Here is a 21,295-nt window from a genome sequence, read left to right as displayed (position 1 = left end):
TTCCTACTAAAAATTAAAAAAAGACACTGAACTTTTCCTTTAAACATTTTAATCGTCATAACATCTCTGTTAAGTCTACAATGTAGAAAAATAAGCATCAAAAATATACGATAAATCAACAAAATAAAATCTGGCAAAGCAAAAAACAAACAGCCCATCAACTTTGACAATGTGAAAAAATAACTTCATTACTATTATTATGAACTCAGGACTTGTATGAACTCTAAAATCAAAATTCAAATTTTATTCTGTAAAATAGACATCAGTCAGTCAAACAACTGATGAGAGTTTGGAGCGACATTGTGGCTGCAGCGATGTAAAATCACTAAATCAGGACTAACTTATCAATTAATATTTAGCTTCATAGTTCTTTATGTGATTTTTAAAATAACAATTACCAATGTCTTCAGTAATCTGCAGATATTTTGCAGGTGAAATGATTTAGAATAAATGTTTGACTCCAGTTTTTGTCTATTTTTCATCAAAAATCAGCCACTGAGTTCTTGGCAGTAGGACATATTAGCTCTGTAGAAGTTATTAAAACAGCACACTGGTTTAAAGGTGTTCCTTCATTAATCTATTAAACCAATCTAACGTCATCTGAGTACAAAAACAAGCCCATGAACGCAACGCAGAGCATCTCCCTTAACAACGGGAGAGAGTCAACAGAAACCAGCAACAAGCACGTAAAATAAATCTATCTTTAACACTTCTGAAGTGCACTAAATAGTTATTAGAGTTAAATGCAGTCGAGTTGCTGCGCTAAGAAAGATCTGCATATATTCTTGTTACAATAAATGTACACCGAAGTCTCTCAAGGCTATAATAAAACATCATGCTAAATATTAGCTGTCAAAATAAAAGCTTTAGTTATTTATCACTATCAGCCTCGTGTACAGTATAAGAAGGCTCCACATCCCAAACAAGGCGACTAACTACCTTTAGAAAATTAGACTATAGTAGTAGAGTATATTCAGGTAGAATAGTTTCATCTATGCAACAACTCAGTCTGACAAGCCTACAAAAATAAATAGAGTAATAAGTAGAGTAGATTTATATTCTGAGACAACAAACGGCAGAGAAGAAGCAGCTTTTCAACTTCCTGTAGTGCCTCAATGTCCTTCATTTAAAACCTGACATCTGTTCAGCTGCATGAAAGATCAGAATATCACAAAAACAGACACATCGATCTTCAACTGAATTATCTCAAACTGTTATTCTCCCACCGAGTGTGAGAGTCACTAAAGCTGAAATGATTAGTTAATTATCTACAACTTCACGACATCAGAAAAGAAAAATTTGTTAATCGATTCATACTTTTTCTGTCATTTTCATAACAAAAAAAATGTCCAAAAAACCCTCTCATTCCAGCTTCAATGATGTGAATATTTGCTAGTTTTATCAGTCCGCTGTGTCAGTGATTTAACTGACAGACAGTTTCTTTAAATTGAACAGACTAAACAAATGAACCGATTCCTTGGGAAAATAATTAAATCAACAATGAATAATGTGTTGGTTAGTTGCTGCTCTGCATAAACTGGAATCAACAAACATTCAACACTTTGTCTGTATTATAAAAATTGTGATGAATGCAAAGAAATGTAATCAGTTCTAAAAAATAATAAAATAATAATATTGCCACATCTGCAACATGCTTATAACCTTTCAAAAGAAATGTTTGGGCACATTTGAAATACCAAGTGAAATGTGATCCACAGCTGTTCACTTAAAGAGTGTGTTGTCACTAAGTGTTAAGAGAAGTTAATGACTAAATTAATGTGTTTCGGACTGCAGAACAAAGCAGCAAACTCACATTTGAGAACATGGAATGATGAGTTGTTTTGGTATTTTTACTTGGAAAATAACTTAAGGTGGTCAATTATCAAAATATTTTGGAATTTAGTTATATTTTCGGTCCCTTAAATAAACTTTCTGCTCATGTTTGTTATCAATCTGACACCCAGCAAATAAAAAGTAATAACTCCAACTTGATTATTGATGTGAGGTTTTGCTCATATTTGATCAAACTTTATCAGTTTTAACAGACAGAAGGTTAGCAGCATTGTCTTCATGATCACACTGCTTCTCTTTCAGTTCTGTCCATCATCATCATCATAATCTGCCAGCCTTCTTCTCATGGTCCTGGTACGTCTCACGGTGCTTTGTCTTGATTAGAAATCTAATATGTGCTTAAGTCCTGCAGACATTCATAGATTGTAATTAGGAGATCCGTCCGTGTGATTCATGTTATATTTTGTGGCCTCGTGGTGAGCGTCCAGACTAGGTAGGACCGGGCGAGACGGGCCGGGAACAAAGCATGGAGGATAAGAGCTGAGGTCTGGTGTGAAGTAGCTGCTTCTCAGGGGGAAACAGATGCAGGAGAGAAGGAACCAGACTGGAGACTGTTGTGAAAAGTTCCTAAAGTGGCAAATTTCTGCAAGACGATCTGTTTGTTTCCCCAGATGTTGCTGCAGACATGAGAACCAAGCACAGAGTTTTATTCCGACGTGAGATATCCACCGAGGTGATGACAGGATAAAGGGCAGCATTGGATTAAAAGAAACATTGGCACATTTTAAATAAAAAAATAAAAAACATCTTGATGGATACAAGACATTTGGAACAGGACTCTTCTACTGTGGCGTCTGCCTGAACGTGAGCCTCAGATCGGATCAGCTGACCTGGCGGAACCGAGCCACGTACGCGCCACAGGACTGACAGTAGGGGCGTGTCGGCTCAGCAGGAAGTTGCTGGCAGAGAGAGCAGAGCTGGGGGTCCCTGCGGGGCCGGGGAGGCTGATGGGAGACGGTCCGCTGGAGGAGCTGGTGGTGGCGGGCGGCGCGGGGGTCCCAGGAGGAGCTGACAGTCCTGTAGTCGGCTTCACGACGCCAATCGGTCTCAGGGGGCACGTCCAGGCGGAGCGGCTGGGCGGGGGCCTCCCCTGGCCCCCTGAGGTGGTGTGGAGCGTTACTGGTGGATCCGTTGAGATTAATGGGCAGCGATGGTTGCCGGTAGTGACCGTTAGTGGTGGTGTTGGCAGAGCGGCGGGGGTGGGAAAGGGTGGCGTAGAGACTCTGTGGAGCTGGCAGAAGGGGGGCAGGACCGGAGCCGGCTCTGGGTCTGGGGAGGGAGGCGGTGGAGGAGGAGGGAGGAGGAAGCCCTCGGCGAGGAGCCCGGGGCAAAGTGCCGTAATTCATCGCGACGCTGTGGAGGCCTTGACCTGAGAGAGCCTGATGCCTGTCAGACACAGCCAGAAACTGCTGCTGGAGGCTCGGTCCAGCTCCTGAGGAGGAGGAGGAGGAGGAGGAGGAGGAGGTAGGAGGAAGAAGAGGAGGAAATGCAATTAGAACCCAATAAAGAAAATCTGTCTGTTTTGTAAACAAAACGTTGACAGGGACACAGTCCACCTTCAGCAAGTCCGAAAAAAAAAATAAAATCCTGTAGTTTGTTAAACTTGGTGCTGCAGACAGAATTTCTTTTAAGTTGAATCTTAACGTTGGTTATTACAGCCAGTTTAACCTAAAGGAGCTTTACTTTTAAGGACATCCAACTGTTCACAACGGCTTCTGAGCTCAAATGAACCATATTTGAACAGTAGCAGATTCATTTCCAGAATACAATAGAGAGGGGAGGAAAAGTGTTAAAATAAATAGTAAATAAATTAACATTTTATATGTCTTTTAAAACTTTATAATATAAAAAGAATAAAAAAATAAGTGAATTGATGATTTAATGCTTGGAGACTTTCAAACGTTTGAACAACTATTATTTGGTGGTTGTTCTGGTTTTGATGGTGCTGGTGGAGAGTGGAGGTGGAGGTGAAGGGCCAGTATGTTACCTGAGTGTCCCCAGGAGGAAGGGCCCGAGTTCAGGGGCCGTGATGTCTGCAAGGGAGGGTGCTGTGGAGGAGGTGCAGGAGCTGAGGGGCCGTGGTGTCGGGGTTGATGGTGTTGGAGGAGGTTGTGGTGGTAGGAGGAGTGGTCTGTAGTGAAGGAGGAGGAGGAGGAGGAGGAGGGGGGGATGTGCAGGGAGGAGGTGCTTGGGCGACGGGGGAGGGTGGAGGAAGAGGAAGAGTGTCTGAGGGGGGGCCTGGAAACAGGGGGCTCCTTCAGAGCCAAGAGGAGGAAAAGGAAGTGGGGAGAAAGAAAAAAGAATGGAAAAAAGGGATAATAATGAGGAGATGTGATGGAGAAAGTAAAAACATGGAACAAAACAGAAGAAGGAAATGAGGTAAGAAAGAAAAGGTAGAAAGATGATGACGAGAAGAAGAAAAACAAAGAATGAGAAGTGAAAACAGATGTCAAAAGGATGGTGGGGAATAAGTTGTTTTAGAAAGACAAAACAACAAATAAAGAGGAGGGAATAAAAAATGTAAACAAGTTAACATGATGGAGGGAAAACTGTGACAAATGACACAAAATAAACTGTGAAAACCTTGTATCTCTAGATACAAGTTTCTTTTTCTAAAAATGAAAAAAAAAAAAAAAAAGGTGAAGAGGATTCATTTTAGTTCAAACCTGCAATAACTGATTTGTCCACTTTGTTTTGGCTTTTTCTCAGAACACAACGCCACGAGAGCGATGAGAGTGAACCAGAGTCAGGTCTGACAGATGAACAATGAGCTGAAACTCACTATTAAACGCAATAAAACTGAGTGGAGCTGCTGAATCAGCTCTGAGGTTCATCTGTACCACACATTGTCATTTAAGACATATAATATTGTTATATTTATATTATTATAATGTACTTTTATAGAAATAACAATACTAAGATGATAAAAACTGAAGCTCTAAGGTTTTAATGGGACATTGTTGTGTGAAAAACCCACATACATCTGAAATGAAGTCATTTTTGTGGCTGGCTCGTGGACTCGACATGAGATTTAATATGATGTGAATTAACGTATCTTAATGAGGGCAAGATGGAAAGTGGAACTGACGGGCCAATTTGTGTGGCATCAGCAGTAAATGGCGATAAATGAGCGTTTTGATTCTGTTAAACTGTTCAAAACTGAAATGAAGAAAACAGTAAAAATAATGTTTTTCTTGAGCAGAGCTGCTTTTTCTTCATGTCAGTGGTTGAATAATTTATGAGGCTCACTGACAGCAGGTCAGAGTTCACTTTGTTTTTAGTTTAATACTCCACCCATGCAAGTTTAATGTTGCAGTGGGTCTATAACAGATACGATCTAATGAAATCCTCTGGAGTGAAACACAAGGATTCCTCCCACAGACGGAGGATTTGACGGATAGATATCTGGAGTCAAACCTCAGCTGTCGGTTCAGATCCGGCCGGCTTCGCCTCACAGCGATTGCCAAAGTTAAAAGTTTAATGGAAAACTAAATCAGTGATCAATCTTTAATGCGCTGGCCCGAGGCGATTCCTGAGGGCTGAATACAAGATGGCTGAACGCCAGCGGCAACAGAGAAGAGGCACTCTGAGAGAAAGAGGTTGTGTAGAGGAGCACAGGCTGCTGCTTTAGAAAGCTGTTCAGCTGTACAGAGTTGTATATGTTCACAGAGAAGCATTTCACTGCTGTAGAGACTTTATTTATGAACATGTACAGCACTCCAGCAGCAGACAGACGGATTGTTATTTACCATTCTATTATTTACTCACAAAAAGGAAAGTTTTTTTGGTGATCCTTGGTTAAGAAAGAGGTCCTTTAAAAAAAATCACACAAGGAACCCCCTTATTTGTTAAACAATTTTCAGTCACACTCTAAATTACAATTAAAAAAAAAACCAAGTTGATTGTTAAAAAATGGCTAAACGTGCTGAAATCTTTCCACTGAAAGATGACACTGATGTAAATATTCTCAAACGATTAACAGCAAACAAACATTAATGTCAACATTAACATACTGCCAAATGTTGCCAATTAACAGCAAAACTTTATTTAACAGCTCTGCGAAGCCCTAATCATTTATTAAGACATATCCTCTAAAGAACTGTGTACTTCAGCACTACTTGCAGTTGTACAAAACAATGTACTGCTGTGGACAAATGTATATAGGTGGCCCTTTTTAAAAAGGTGTCTAACATATGTATGGCTGCTAAAAAAATTTAACCTGGCTGCAGTTTTATCGTACAAACATGGCAGCAGGATGTTAAATAAAAACCATTCGACAGTGTGTGTGTGTGTGTGTGTGTGTGTGTGTGTGTGTGTGTGTGTGTGTGTGTGTGTAACTTACACAGCTGTGGGAGGGGCTGAGGTTTTGGGGTCGCGCCCCGATGACGGTTCCACTCAGGCTGCGGGCAATGCGTCGAAGGTTTGCTGCGCTGTAGCTCTCGTCTTCACCTGACGGCAACTGCCCACAGGTAAGAGGGCAGCAGGAAAGAACATTTTTACAAACTTCGCTTCATCAAGTATCTTGTTTCCCATCATCATCATCGATTTATTCATCCATAAACAAGACAACAAGAACCATTCTGTATCTGGTTGGAATATGTGTATCCCTTTTGTTTATTTTTGATAGAAGAAAAACAAATAAATAGTCGAAAATAATGTAATTAGACTTAAGTCACAAATCGCTAACGAGACCACAGAGGCATGTTAAGACATTAACAAAAGAATACAAGCTCATGGAGCAGTAGCAAAATTGATTCACACGAAACATGTGTAAAATAATTACACACACACACACACACCAGTACACAGTCAGTCAGTTGTACCTTATGAGCTGTAACGGGTGTTCTGTAGGCATATCTCTCGACCTCAGCCGTTGGTGTTTTGGACCGTCCAGATCCTGACAGCATTCTCCTCACACCTACACACACACACACACGTTATTTCAGACAGTGGATGCAGCACTAACAGTAAAAGTTGTGTTGCAGCAGTGCGACACCTCTACTGAATTACTTTTCTTTAGTCTGTTGCTTCAGATCTCACAGGGACAATAATCCTGACAAATCCTCCCCCTTCGTTAATGACATGAGTTTTGTAGACAGTAGCTTAGCATCAATTAGGAGCTTTGAGTTAACTAGAGATATTACTTCAGAACATTATATATCATACATGTAACGGAGTTCTCCTGTTGTTGGAGGTTTGGAGGCCTGAGCTGAACTTGAATTTCTGCAGTAACTACCTGTTTTGTTGTTGGTTGGTTGAGGACTGACTCCACGGTTTCCCCGTTGCATGCTGGGAGCCAGAAGACTGGCCTGGTACAGAGAATCCAGCTCCGAGAGCTCCTCACAAGGCACCGCCGCTCCCCCTCCTCCTCCTGTCGGATTCTGGGAGCCGTAGTATCTGTTGACGTTTTCTGCCCAGCGCTCCACAGGCAGGGCTGCTCTGTAGTCCTGACTGGGGGGCGGGGTGGGGGGCGGACCGGGCCAGCTCACAGCCGGCCGAGGGACGGCAGTGGAAGGGGAGTCTGGGTTTGAGTAAAGAGGGGAGCTGCTTGGGGGTTCAACGGCCGAATCGCCAACATGATGTGGGTCCAAGTCTAAGCAGGACCAGTTCCTGACTGGGCAGGAGGATGGGAGTGGGACAACCCTGGGACTGGCAGTAGGGGGCGTGGTCTGTGGGTGTCGGGTGTAATTAGGCGCCTCCTCCATCATCAGATGACCCCTGTCATTGGGGCCAACAGGTGAAGGGGTTCGGGAATATGGCCTGGGTGGTGGCGGGGCCTGTGATGGGATGGAGACAGGGGGCGATCTGGTCCACTGGGCAGGATGCTCCGCCTCCTCCGATGGAGGGGTGGAGCCAAGTCTCCCAGGGGGCTCTGCTCCCAGGTGTCCACGCACAGGGCCGGGAGGGACCTGGTGTTGGTGAGGGGTTTCCCAAAGAGAGAGCAGGGGCCTCCGTTCATGCTGTTCTCTCTGGGTGAACCTGTACGGGTCCCGGCGCTGGAGGCGGGGTCAGACACTGAGTTTGTTTTGGGAGGGAGGGGCTTAACAAGGCAGGGAGAGAGAGGCGGAGCCTGTTGGTCCTGACTGGCAGCTGACTGGTCGCTCTGTCTCTCTGTCAAAAGTATTTGGAGCGAGAGAGGCTTTTCACTGCGGAGAGAGAGAGAGAGAGAGAGAGAGAGAGAGAGAGAGAGAGAGGGCGGGTGAGGAAGTGTGTGTTTGTGTGTGTGTGTGTGTGTGTGTGTGTGTGTGTGTGTGTGTGTGTGTGTGTGTGGCCTGCAGTATGTTTGGAACAGATGGTGTCAGTCGAGAGCTTGGGCTCGTGTGTGTGTGTGTGTGTGTCAGTGTGTGTGAGAGGTTGTTTCCTGTGAGTGTTGAAAATCTCTCACCATGGCTGACACTCGCATGAGCTAGTTGTCACGACGACACTTTTCTTTACAACAACTCATATTTCTTGCTAGTGCCCCCTGCCGGCCGCAGTGTTCATTACAGTCACGACTTGAAAATGTCGGACCAGAACAAACAACATAATGAATACTGCTGATTTAATGGTTCTTACAAAGTGGTTTTAAGTCCTTACTGCGTAGCATCAGGGGGTATGAATGATTATTCCACAGCATTTGGATGCTTTACCAGTTTGTAAAATTGAGAATTCATTTTTACATGTTACACACGTGCTACTTCTTATTGGCTGAGCAGACTACAGGTGGTACCTGGGCTGTTCCTGCAGCTGCTGCCCCTCCTCCTGTTGTTGCTGCGGTTGCTGTCTGACTGCCTCTGAGTCCTGCTGCTGCTGCAGTTGCATGCGTTGCTGCAGGCTGCGGGCTCTCCTCATGCAGCGCTGCAGCCGGTTGTGACTACTAGCTCCGCCCTCAGCTGCCACCAGCTGCAATTTGGCTGCAGCCGGGTAACATGTCAACAGAAAATACAAAACAGAAAAAGAAAAAAAAAAGATTGGAAAGAATAAATAAAGGAAACAAAAGAAAGATGTAGAAAATAACTTGTTATGATGATTTCATGCAAAAATCTTAAAAAGCAAATATACACCTGACATTAAATCAAATATCAGACATGATGATGATAATGTGACTGTGTGTGTGTGTGTGTGTGTGTGTGTGTGTGTGTGTGTGTGTGTGTGTGTGTGTGTGTGTGTGTGTGGGCTTGAGAAAGATCAATAACTCAGGTTTGGTTCTCAATGATGAAATGGTTAAATTATATTCATACACAACGTTAAATCAACAAAATTATAAAGAATTTGAACTCAAATTTAACTCAAACCAGGCTAACGTTGAAGGGTCGTTCCAGTTTATTTCAGCTTGGGTCTTATTATATTATTTTAGTGGTCCATTACACAATTTAATTACATAATAGCTTATATGTTAGATAAATTATAGATTAAAAAAAACCTGGTGGGCCAGCCTTTACCCAGCGTGTGGCATCAGTAACACATAGCAGAATCAGTGGTTTAACAGTTTTTGAAACTCCTTCATTCCGACATCAGAATTGGGGGGCGATGACCCAAGATTTTGCAAAACAGATTGTTTAGCTGTGCAGGTGAAAGTTTTTTAATCTAACTGTCTGACTGCTCACTGGACTTCTTGTTAATAATGTCTCCTTGTTCCCAGAGATTAACTTGGTAAATAATGTTATTCTTTCTGATAGAAATGAAAAATAAAAAAAAACTTTTTAAGTGCAGTCGTGCGTCAAGATCCTGGAAAGTGACGCTGCTCTGACAGGCATTTAGTTAGAGGAGAGGAGGTTTCAAGATCCTCTAAAGCTCGACTCACCAAACTGCTTCTTGTTTTGATTCCTTTGATTTCAAATATTTGATGCTGTTCAATCTCCTTTTCCATCTGTCTGTAAATTTCTCATCATAGTTTTGCATTTCTTCATCTGTTTTTGTTGTTTTAACCAGCTGTCGTGATGCAAAAACAACAGACTGGTTGATGCTGGACGGTGCTGTGTGTGTGTGTGTGTGTGTGTGTGTGTGTGTGTGTGTGTGTGTGTGTGTGTGTGTGTGTGTATAGATGTGGAGTCCAAATGTTCAGAGAGGAAAAAATAAAGTGCGCCTGCGGTTAAAAGGAGGAAGAATAGGTGGTGTAGCGCAGACTGAACTGTGTGTGTGTGTGTGTGTGTGTGTGTGTGTGTGTGTGTGTGTGTGTGTGTGTGTGTGTGTGTGTGTGTGTGTGTGTGTGTGTGTGTGTGTGTGTCTGTGTCTGTGTGTGTGAGAACAATCCTCAATGACACACATTGGAATCTCATTGGCAGGCCACTGTGCTGCCTCTGGTTGCCATTAGCAACAAAGCAGAGGGCTGGTGGGCGGGGGGGTGTTGTGACCTCATTCACAGTGTGTTTATTTGGCGTGAGATATTGAATGTGTCTGTGTGTGTGTGGCAAAGAGGGAGTGGGAGGAGCTTACAGACGGCTTCGTTGACAGCCGACAGCGCCGCAGCAACCTCGCCCGCCTGCTCCAGACGCACCGACTGGTCCAGCAGAAGCTCCGCCTCCGACACACATCTCTCAAAGTTATCACCTTTACCTGCAGGACGAACACATGCAAAAGCACACTTAATGATTTTTGCAGCTCTGTAGTGAGAGAGGCATCCAATTCCTGCTAAAAGTGTAAATGTACAGCTCAGTGGCATAATGCACCTTTTGCATTACAAATATGGAGCAATGGGCCTCATGTAAGAACCACTCGTAGGAACCAATTTGTTCTTGAGTGGCTTGCACAATTGATTTAGGAGAACTTGACATTCCCCAATTTTGAATTTTCTCTTCTCTTCTGGTCCAGACCTTGCGTAGAAGTCATGTGCAACTAAGTTGTTCACAACTGGATTAGAATTTATAACTTTGTAGCAATTTTGAGATTGAAAACACTATATAATTTACACTTCATAATTATGTCTCTTCAATTTGAATTATAGGCTCATACAATTCTAAATGTATTCATAAAGTTTATCAATATCACCATCCATTTAAATTGGCTATGATGCTATTATATAACAATACAATATCAATATGAACATGCAAAACAACATAAATAGGTGACTCAGACAAGGCACACTCGTACAAGCCCATCATACAAAAAAAAGTAAGAGATAGTTAAGGCAAGAAAACAAAAATGTTCTTGCATGAGGTCCAATAATTCTGACAATCTGCCCTCAGACTGACATCATAGGAAGACGATTAATGACCGACACAGCATAACGACAGTTAAGACATGCCTTAAAGAAAGGCAAGTAATACCTGCAATCAGGTCAAAATCAACTGAAAAATCTCCAAAACAACAAACAACATGATACAAGTTTAAAGTGAAGAGCAGCCAGCGGCACACACACACACAAAAACACAGGCTTTATTACTGCGTGGGTCATTCTGTCTTTTGTGCGCGACTAAGTGGGGCCCTTTCAGTTGCTCAATGAGGAACATTCCTGTTGTACAACACCACACACAATGCTGACCACACACACACACACACACACACACACACACACACACATACTGCTGACCACACACACACACAGCTTACAACATATGACTGACAGCTGGATCGGTGATGGAGTGAATCTCTGTTGACGTACTGATATTCCCTCTTCTAGAGAAAGTTGAGTCCACATGTCCCATGATGCATTGTTAAAACATAGATTTTGAAAGCATTAAAAGTGTGTGTGTGTGTGTGTGTGTGTGTGTGTGTGTGTGTGTGTGTGTGTGTGTGTGTGTGTGTGAGTGTATATATATATATACCCTGGATCTGCAGCTGGTCCAGGTCCAAGTACTTGCTGGGTCGGGGGTTGAAGCCGAGCGCCGCCTCCCTCTCCTTCTCCTGCCGGCGGTGCTGCTCCTCCTCCCTAGCTCTCCTCTGCACCTCCTCCTGCAGCTCGTCAAGCTCGCTGCGGCCAACGGGGGGCGCTGCTCAACACACACACACACATACACTTATATATAAAGTCATCACTGGGAACTATGGCAACAAAACAGCCTACACAGAGAGATTGTAGTGTCCCCAAATGAGACATTCAGATCAGTCATATTCAATATTTGTCAGCTGATTCCAGTTTGAGTGGGTGAACAAGATGATTCGTCTCTCTGACCGACATCAAGATGGAGATCTCTATGCGATATCATAGAGAGTCAAAGGAAAGATGCGCATAGAGGCATGAAGTGAGGTCTTTATGTGTCGGACTCGTACCGAGGCTCCCTCTGCCAGAAGAGCTGATCTCCTGCAGCAAAGCTCCACTGCTCTTTGACCTGATGTTCTTCCATGCCGGTCCTGAGGAAGAGGAGGAGGCGGAAGGCTTCTTCACCACACAATCCCTGAGAGAGACAGATATAGAGTCATGATTTAGCACAGTGACATCCAGTAATATTGGTCTTGAATAAATTGAAAACCAGCCATCTGACTTCAGTCAAAGTTAACCTTCAGCTTGATCAATATGTATTTCAATTGGTGGGTACCAGCTCTTTTAAGTCAATAACCCATTTCAGTTCTTTTCTTTTTTTAATTGTTCTGTGACACCGGGACCTACAGAAACATCCAGAGCTGCATTTATCGATTACTTTCATGATGATGCAGCATTATCCAAGTGTTTTGTATCAATTTATGGGCTCGTAGAAATCTATCCAAATCCCATTTTCACTAAATTATTACTAAACAAAGCATTTTAGTTATATCCTCCTAAGAAGTTGACGTCCAATGGACAGATATGACCTTCTTTCTTCTTCCTGTAAAGGACTTAGTGCTATTAAATAAAGTTTGCTTGCTACTGATTGGTTAGGGAAGAATAACAACTTCTTTCAGACAAAAACTGGAGAACAAATCACAATGTCAGGCTGAATAATGAAGGGATTACGAGGTTAATGTTTTGGCCATGTGTGCAGCTGTGTTTAAAGATGCAGTTAATCAGAGGACAAACAGCTCTGGGTCAGGACCTTCTGGGAGCTCACCTGTCGCCCAGGTTCAGGTCCAGGCTGACTGGACTGCTGCTGTTCCTCTCGCTGCTCTCGTATCCGCTCTCCATCCTCTGGATCAGTCTGGGAGGAGGGGGAGGAGGAGGGGGCAGCTCTGCACGTCCTTCACTTCCCCTTCCACGTCCACTTGCAGGTCTGTCTCCACCTCCTCTGTGGCTGCTGGAGGTGGAGGGAAGAGTCCAGGAGGAGCCTGGCTTGACGGATCTCGCGTCCTCCTGGGCCGTGAGGGAGGCATCTGCTCCCTCTGAGGCCGGAGCCCCACAGTTGTCAGATAGGGAGGCTCCGAGAGGACTGTACCCGGCCTGCCTTCGCCTCTCGCGGTTGAAGATGCTGTCGATGTTGAGTGCCTCCCGGCGGGGCCTCCATGCTGGCCGGTATCTCCCTGGACCTGCTCCGCCCGAGCAGCTGGACTTGGACTCGCTGCTGGTGCTGTCGGCCTCCCAGTCCTGGGGTTTACTGGACGAAGGGCAGGTCGAGGAAATGGTGGCAGGATAGTGGTGGTTGATGGTGGAGGAGGCGATTTCAGAGGCAAAGACAGCAGCCGGTAAAGATGAGGAGGACGAGGAGGAGAGGGGTCGGCTGTGGATGATGTTGCTCATGGTCTCTCTGAATTCTCTGAGGCGACTGGTTGAGGATGAGAAGGAGGAGGAAGGTTTGGGGAGGTGACGAGGAACCTGCTGCTCCTTTAACGTCTCTCCTAAGGGGAGGAAAGAGAGTAACAGAAGGGAGGAAAGGAAGGAAAATGAGGATAAGAGAGGGAGAGAAGCAAAGAGGACAGAAAGAGGAGAAAGGGGAACAAAGTATGCAAGTGAGACCAAAAGAAAGCAAAATAACATGAGAGTGACTTCAGAAATGAATGAAGCAAGAGAGAAGGAATGATTTAATATGAGTGACAACTAAAAAAATGACAGCAACGCAAGTTCTCCTCCTGTGGTCACAAAACTGTAATTCATATCTTTCTTCTCCAACAAAGAAGCAATTAACGACCAAATGTTAGCATAAAGAAATATCTCAACATTTTATTACGGCTCCCTAAAAGCTCAGTTTTCTCACAGCTAATGTTGAAAAAAGTATTTTAAAAAAGTGCTGTTGAACGGTAGAAAAATAAAATAATAAAGTAGGGAAATGTATCTTTATAAGATCTAACCAGTTTTATGTTATAAGCTTGAGCCTGACATATTTATAAGAATAAAAGTTAAATAGGATACATTTATTTATTCATGTTTGAATATTACTTTCCGTATCTTAATATTTTTCAATAGATTTTGGGACTGTTCATTTTTAAAACTGAATATAAGCAGATAAATTGTTATCGGGCTTCTTTAAACTCTCCAGAATCCACATAAAAAAATCCAGTGTTGGTTGAATTGTATTCAACATGTCACATTTTTAATAGTCTGCCCAGTAGTTTCCTCTCAGCCCTGTGATTGGCCCCTGTGCCCCGGCCCCTGGTTAGCACAAACACCCCTGCCTACCCTCACTGTGGTAACCAGCCGACGAGGCTTCGTTGTCGAGTTTAGATCGCCGGTGGCGGCTAGAGCTCCGCCTCCTATCCCCGGCCCCGCCTGCCTTCCTCAGAGACTGGTGCTGCTCACTGTCCGTGGCGTGGCCTTAGCAACGAGAAGCATGGTAACAGATGTTGGCGTGAATGGCTGCACAGCATGTTCATACAGGAAAATGAAAACAATACAAACATACTCTGCTTTTGTCTGCTTCTAATAAAGATGATCAAATCCATATATAAATGAATAAATTAAAATGAAAGATGTGTTGTCAGAGAGATGACTTGAGAAAACCCTGCTGTGATTTGTTAACAGCATCTAGGACAACAGCTGATCAAACAACATTATGAAGCCATTTACTTCACACTGAGAAATTATTTAACATTTTGTATAAATAGATATTATGTATTGTAGATGTACAGTACCAGTAAAAGTTTGGACACACCTTCTCATCCAACTACTTTGAAGAATCTAAAATATAAAACATATTCTGGTTTGTTTGTTTGTTTACCACATAATTCCATATGTGTTCCTTCATAGTTTGGATGTCTTCAATATTAATCTACAATGTAGAAAAAAATAAAAATAAAAATAAAGAAAAACCATTGAATGACAAGGTGTGTCCAAACTTTTGACTGGTACTGTATAATGTATATTAGTCAGTGATTTATATTTAGTTTCAGATTTTATTGATCAATCAACAGTTTAAAAAAGTATTTCTTTCCTTACAATAATTTGCCTTATTAAAATTGTCTGGCCCATCCATCCCTAAATCAGATCAACTGAACTTTCCAACCAACACTTCATTGGAGGCATTACTTTACCTCACTACTATCTTATTTCTAGCCTCGTATACTTCACCCAGACAAATATTCTCCAGCCACCCACCTACGGTATCCAGGCTGCAGTGCGAGGTGTGCAGGGGTCCGTCTTGGCGCTCTGTGCAGATGACTGTTCCCTGGGAGTCTGAAGAGTAGTGACTGGCCAGGGACTCATGGTGCGAGTGGGAGGGCTGTCGGTACGAGTAGCTCTCCGTCGAAGAATCGGTGCGAGTGTCGCTGGAGATTGACTGCTCGCGGCCTGGCCGAGCGGGTGGAGGGGGATGGGATTAGTAAACAAGTGGGAGCGTCAGTGGTGACTTGCTCTTATACACGCACACACAAATATACATCATATCAGACACGCTTGAACATCACTGCTACGTTTACTGCTACAACTACTGTTAGCTGTCGCTTAGTTACCTCAGTCTTGTCTGTCATAGTACTATTACTACTACAACAACAAGTACTACGGTGTCTGGTTTAGTTACCTGAATGTTTGCTGTTGTGCTACTACTACGACTCCTAGCTGTGTTGTAGTTACCCGAGTCCTCGCTGTCGTAACAGGCCTTGTTGAGGTGGTGGAGGTCGAAGCGTGAGGGCAGGTCCTGGACCGACACCGGCGTCCCCCGCGGGTCAGCGTACAGCAGCAGCAGAGGCTGGTAGTGGCCCTTGATGCAGCGAGAAACCACGTCCTTCCACTTGGGACCAATCTGAAGGGGAGCGACAAAAAACACAGCGAGAAATATGACTCCAAAAGGAAACGGTAGACGGCCCCAAACTAAGATCTACAAACTTCTGATGTAGTGGACAGAATATAAATAAATATATGCTGTACTTTTACTTATTTGGATTGGATTGAGTTTCAGAAAACTGAAAAGAAACATCTCCTTTTGCTTTTGGTTTTCCTCTCTGATGTACCAAACGCACACCAAACCGTTAGTTACTCTTAGACAAGTACAAGCTGAAACTAGGACCCCTGTGCACCGTCACACATCTAATATTTAATCAGACATTCATATCTTCTGCTGCTCAGTTCATTTTCAGGTCGATACGAGAAGTTAAAAACTTAAAAGTATCACAACAAATTCCAGACAACAAATTAGTAAAGTCAGACCTCAATTGAATCTTTAGGTTTTAGGTATTTTTCAATTTTAAAATAATTTGAAGGCTGAACTCAATTAGATTTTGAAGGACCAAGTTTTTTTAAGTTAGTTGGAGACAAACAATACTAAGCCCTACTGACCACATGTTTCAAAATAGTATCCGTTATATATTTACGATTTCCACACCAAACCATTGCCGGAAATCGTGAAAAGTAGCTGGTGAATTTACCAGCCGCAGTAAAGACGCCCTGTTCACCTCGAAAACAATGCTCAGCCGGGGAGCCAGGGAGGTGGTTTTCGTCACCCCTGCTTTCTGTCTGTCCGTTGTATTTGTGAAACAAATCTTCCCGCTTGTTATTTCAGCCTTAACTCCATTTTCCCAGCACCCAAAAAAAAAAGTCCTCGTTCACCTCCAGAGCTTCTCAGGTCTAACAGGACGTCCCGAAATAAAAAAACTCTGACCTGTCTGACAACCACGTACCGCTCAGTGTGTGAAAAAATGTGTGCGTTTGTGCAAGTGAAAGAAAGAGATGTGTGAGCAAAAGTGTCTACTGTGGTGTGTGTGTGTGTGTGTGTGTGTGTGTGTGTGTGTGTGTGTGTGCTCTGACCACACCCTCGGTCCTGTCCAGCTGGACACATCAACAATAGAGGGATATCCTTGTTTTCGCAACCAGCAGAGAGTGGGAGAGAACGAGAGAGAGAGAGGGACATAGAGGGAGTGGGGGAATGTGATATCTCATGATTCCACCAATGTTATTAGAGTACAGCAATAATAGAAAGGAAAGTAAAGTAAAGTAAAAGAGGAGGAGGTAAAGAAGGGAGGTCAGGGAGAGGCGTGAGGACAACCAGGAAGAGAGAGAGATCAGCGACTACATGCGGTCATTTCCTTTCCCTAAACTGCCTACACATACTCAGACTTGTGATTCTGTACCTGCCATGACCCTCAATAAAAATCCCCTAGTGTTGCAAGAAGTACTCAGATCTTTTACTTAAGTAAAAGTAGTATTACCACGGTGTATAAATACTCTATTACAAGTAAAACTGCTGCATTCAAAAGCGTTCCTATGTAAAAGTACAAGAGTTTTGGCATCCAAATATACTTAAAGGATGCAGCCTTAAAAAAAAGAAATGTATTGACTTATTCTCTTTAGAATGTTTCCCTATTACCAACACCTCCTTATGTCACCATGCATGTCTGAAAATACCTCCTTGACGTGTGCATCATCGAAGTACATCCATCGTCGGATCTTTGTCTGGAAAAAGAAGGTTGAGTAATGTTTCCCGTAGTAACACACCATGCCGACCAGGTAGAGCTCGGCCTGACGAGCCTTCTCCTCCGTCACCCTGTAAAACAACTGAGGACAAAGAGAAGAAGAGTTCAATGAAGCGGCTTAACTGATTTTCTATCACTGCGTGCTGATGACTCCGATGTACATCAATAAAATAAAATAAAACTTCATACATCCCCAAGACGCAGGCAGGTTCCCAGGGTGTGAATGACGTCCTCAGCCAGGTCTGATTGTTCAGAGTCCCAAACCAGACCGATGGTGATGATCTCCGGACTGTTGAGGAGGACGCGAGCCATCCTGAGCTGCTGACCACACTGACTCTGAGGAAGAGGAGGAGGAAGAACATGTACAACATTTACATTGACATGAAACAGTGTAAATCTTTACATCTGAGAAGCTGTCACCATTCGATTAATAACAATTCATTTTATTATGAAAATGGCTCACGGGACAGCTGCGCAGGTCTCCCATGCTGGCGTTTCGCAGCAGCTCCCCGAACATGCCAGGAGTCGCTTTCTCCCTCGACTCCAACATCTTAACTGCCTGGTTACTGAGGAGGACAAGGAGAAGGAGGAGATATTCATTTCTTATCTCTAGTTTATGACTTTCGAGTCATTTTTTTCTCCTCATTGTTACATTTACCATTTCATCAAAATAACAGAAAAAAGCACAATTAGCTAATTAGCATTACTAGTGCAAAATAAATAATGAGAAAAAATAAATCACCTGTGTGAGTAACACGATGAAGAGAGGGATTAGTCAGTTGTCTAGGTGACAATGAAGTGTTACCTAGCGACATGAGTGTGTGATTTGTGGGGGGACTTACCTCTTCTGAGATAGGAGCTAAACATAGAGTCATACACACACAGACAGACTTACCACAGAGAGGTGGTGGAGATGTAGTGGACCATCTGAATGAAGGGCAGAGGGTCTGAGGACGCTCCACAGCTACTGCACACACACTGACACACACAAACACACACAAAAACACAGGTAAACATCACATCTGGCACTTTAACTTTAAACTTAACTAAAAAATTGCAACTGATGAATCTGTTAAAATAACTGTGACTTTTGAAGATCTTTACTTGATTTAAACAAATAAGTCAGACTGCATTTTAACATCAGATAAGAATATAGTTGTACAAAGTATGACGACTTTGGAATTTGTCCTCCATCACCTGAACAGTGAAATTGCTTTAGTTTACTGTTTCACCGTTTCATTGTTCTTACGGTCACCTGACTATCGTTTGAAACAGACAAAATGTAAACCTGTTTTAATTGTCGTTTGTTCCAGCAGAGAAGAACTCGGCCGGTGAACACTGTTCACACTCACACCACGTCTCAGTCTTACCTGCTCGTAGAGCGTCATGGCAAACTTCTGGTGGGGGATGCAGTGTCTGGATGTGCAGATGTCTTCTTTGGTCTCATCTGCAATGTGGAAGTGAATCCTCATCAGGATGTTTTCCTGCAAAAACACATAAAACAGAAATGATCATCAACCGTTTTAAATTGTTGAGGGAAGAAGCCCTGCATGAAGAGTCTGTTCTCTTACAAAGCACTCTGCAGCGTCGTCCATGATGCCGAGCTGAAACCTCTGCTCGTCCTGGAAGGTTTTGGCGAGCGCGCTGCGAAGAGCGTCGGACGGCAAAACTCTCTCACTGCTGTACTGAAACTGGGCGAAGATGCTCTGAAGACCGAGGGGATACAGACACGTGGAGAGTGTTAGAAACAGGAAGCTGGTCCGGGATCAGATTCAAATATCAGTAAGAGTGATTCTCACCTTCAGAGCGCAGAAAATGCACGAGTCCTCCATACACTTATGAGTGGTCAGCTGACGGAAACTACGTCTGAAGATATCGAGGTGCCACAGAACCTGAAAGACAGAGACGGAGGGTTGATATCCGTAAACAACACAAAGGAAATAAACATTCAAGGTGCAACGGATAAAACAACTCAAGAAATAAGGAGGAGGAAGGATCGGAAATTCCACTCAGGATGTAATAAAAACAGTCAGTGAAATAATAAAACTGACAACCCTTCCACAAAAATGTAATTAAACTAAATATTGGTCTCCCTCACTGGCGTACTGTACCCCCCAAAGGAACAGAGTCAAAGCAATGTTCCTTCAACAAATACCTGCCAAGATATGATCCCAAAATCACAGCAAAGAGAAGGAAATAAAGACTTTCCTGCTCTTTGTTTTAAATAATCCTGGTTTCAGAGTTCAAAAGATTCTAAAAAACCCTTTCTGTCCACAACTCTGCGGTAAAATTTAAAGCCAGAAGAGCAGACGACCACATCAAGACAACTATCTTGGACTAAAACAGAAAACTGGATTCTCTCGAATCAGAGTTGAAGATTTAAAATCCTTAAATATCTGAATAGACGGACTGAAAATCGCTGTGTCTCAGTGAGGCAGCGGCCGCTCAGACTCCACTAAAAGGCTCAATGTGACGCGAGATACCGGCCAATCGTATGTCAGCACAGACACACTGCCACCGCTGCTGAGACCACAGCCGGCCAATCAGAGAGCTTTTTTAGTTTAGTCACCTGAGGACAAGCTGAAATGTGTGTGAGAGAGCGAAAGAGACTTAGTCAAAAACACAAGTAAAGACATGAAAGAGTGTGTGTGTGTGTGTGTGTGTGTGTGTGTGTGTGTGTGTGTGTGTGTGTGTGTGTGTGTGTGTGTGTGTGTGTGTGTGTGTGTGTCAAACTGTGTTCATCACTCTCTCCATCTGCTTCAGGAAACCATCTGGCCTCCTGCGTGACGAAGATGAGTGTGAGTGTGTGTGTGTGTGAGTGAGATGGAGTGTATTAAAGTGAGAGTGATGTTGAGCGCTAAAGTATGTCTATGTGTCTGTGTGCGTGTGCGCGTGTGTGTGTGTGTGTGTGTGCGTGTGCGCGTGTGTGTGTGTGTGTCAAGACTCTAAAGAAGACCAAACTTGATGTTTCACTTGTCAGAGAGAACTGTCACAAAAGCCATGTTTTCATCCAATTGTCAAGGAAATTTTAAGCAAACTTTTGAAATGTAGCAAAAAAAATGAATGTATACAAGTCACGTTTCCATCAACTAGTTTTGAGTGAATAAATTTGTCACAGCATGGATAAAGTATGAAAGTATGGTGAAAAGTGTGTTTTGGGGGCTTTTTTTTGTCATATATATGATAGTGAAGGAAATATCTTTGCGTTTTGGACTGACAGACAGACAAAACAAGCAATTTAAAGTCACATTGTTCACATGGATTGCAGAAAGTTTTCCGGATTAAACGAATAATTAGAAAAAAAAGGCAGGTAAATTGAGGAACTTGCTAAAATCTAATCGTGTCCACTGAGCTGCTGCAGCTGCAGTATTCACAGCATTTGACTGAAAGGACTGAACAGCCTCATGCAACACAACACCGTCACATAACTATCATCATCATTATTATTATGGTTATTAACAGCATGAGACATAGTTTTCAGATTAACTGAGAGTTTCAGCAACGTGAGTTCAGAATAGGTGTGAACGAGACCATAGACATCAAAAACCATCTGACATATTTCAAAAATCTGAAATCTTGATTCCCAAAAGGAAATGGTAAGGTGTGTAAATCAGAGTTTTGGAGTTCAGTATTCCTTGTATGTATCAGTTTCAGAGAGGACTTTTATGGAACAGAGCAGCAGTTCAGCCTGCACAAATCTCTCACACACACACACACACACACACACACACACACACACACACACACACACACACACACACACACACACACACACACA

The 21,295-nt window shown here is 43.1% G+C and overlaps 1 protein-coding gene across 1 annotated transcript in view; it reads right to left on the bottom strand.

Annotated features, from left to right (window-relative positions):
• Window positions 1-104: 104 nt before the first annotated feature.
• usp54a (ubiquitin specific peptidase 54a) overlaps window positions 105-21,295 on the bottom strand; it is a 34,770-nt gene continuing 13,579 nt past the window's right edge. Inside the window, 21 exon segments of the mRNA XM_054600183.1 lie at window positions 105-3,283; window positions 3,839-4,106; window positions 6,194-6,310; window positions 6,675-6,769; window positions 7,088-7,699; window positions 7,702-7,997; window positions 8,561-8,744; window positions 10,267-10,386; window positions 11,595-11,759; window positions 12,040-12,164; window positions 12,795-13,515; window positions 14,294-14,428; window positions 15,209-15,400; window positions 15,683-15,851; window positions 17,450-17,599; window positions 17,707-17,853; window positions 17,981-18,083; window positions 18,413-18,495; window positions 18,888-19,001; window positions 19,089-19,223; window positions 19,317-19,409. Coding sequence (XP_054456158.1) covers window positions 2,673-3,283; window positions 3,839-4,106; window positions 6,194-6,310; window positions 6,675-6,769; window positions 7,088-7,699; window positions 7,702-7,997; window positions 8,561-8,744; window positions 10,267-10,386; window positions 11,595-11,759; window positions 12,040-12,164; window positions 12,795-13,515; window positions 14,294-14,428; window positions 15,209-15,400; window positions 15,683-15,851; window positions 17,450-17,599; window positions 17,707-17,853; window positions 17,981-18,083; window positions 18,413-18,495; window positions 18,888-19,001; window positions 19,089-19,223; window positions 19,317-19,409 — 4,635 coding nt within the window. The 3' untranslated portion in view covers window positions 105-2,672.

The sequence above is a fragment of the Anoplopoma fimbria genome, chromosome 6 (assembly GCF_027596085.1).
Source record: "Anoplopoma fimbria isolate UVic2021 breed Golden Eagle Sablefish chromosome 6, Afim_UVic_2022, whole genome shotgun sequence".
Lineage (NCBI taxonomy): Eukaryota > Metazoa > Chordata > Actinopteri > Perciformes > Anoplopomatidae > Anoplopoma > Anoplopoma fimbria.
Note: the sequence above shows the minus strand (reverse complement) of the source record. Positions and strands in the feature narration are given on the sequence as shown.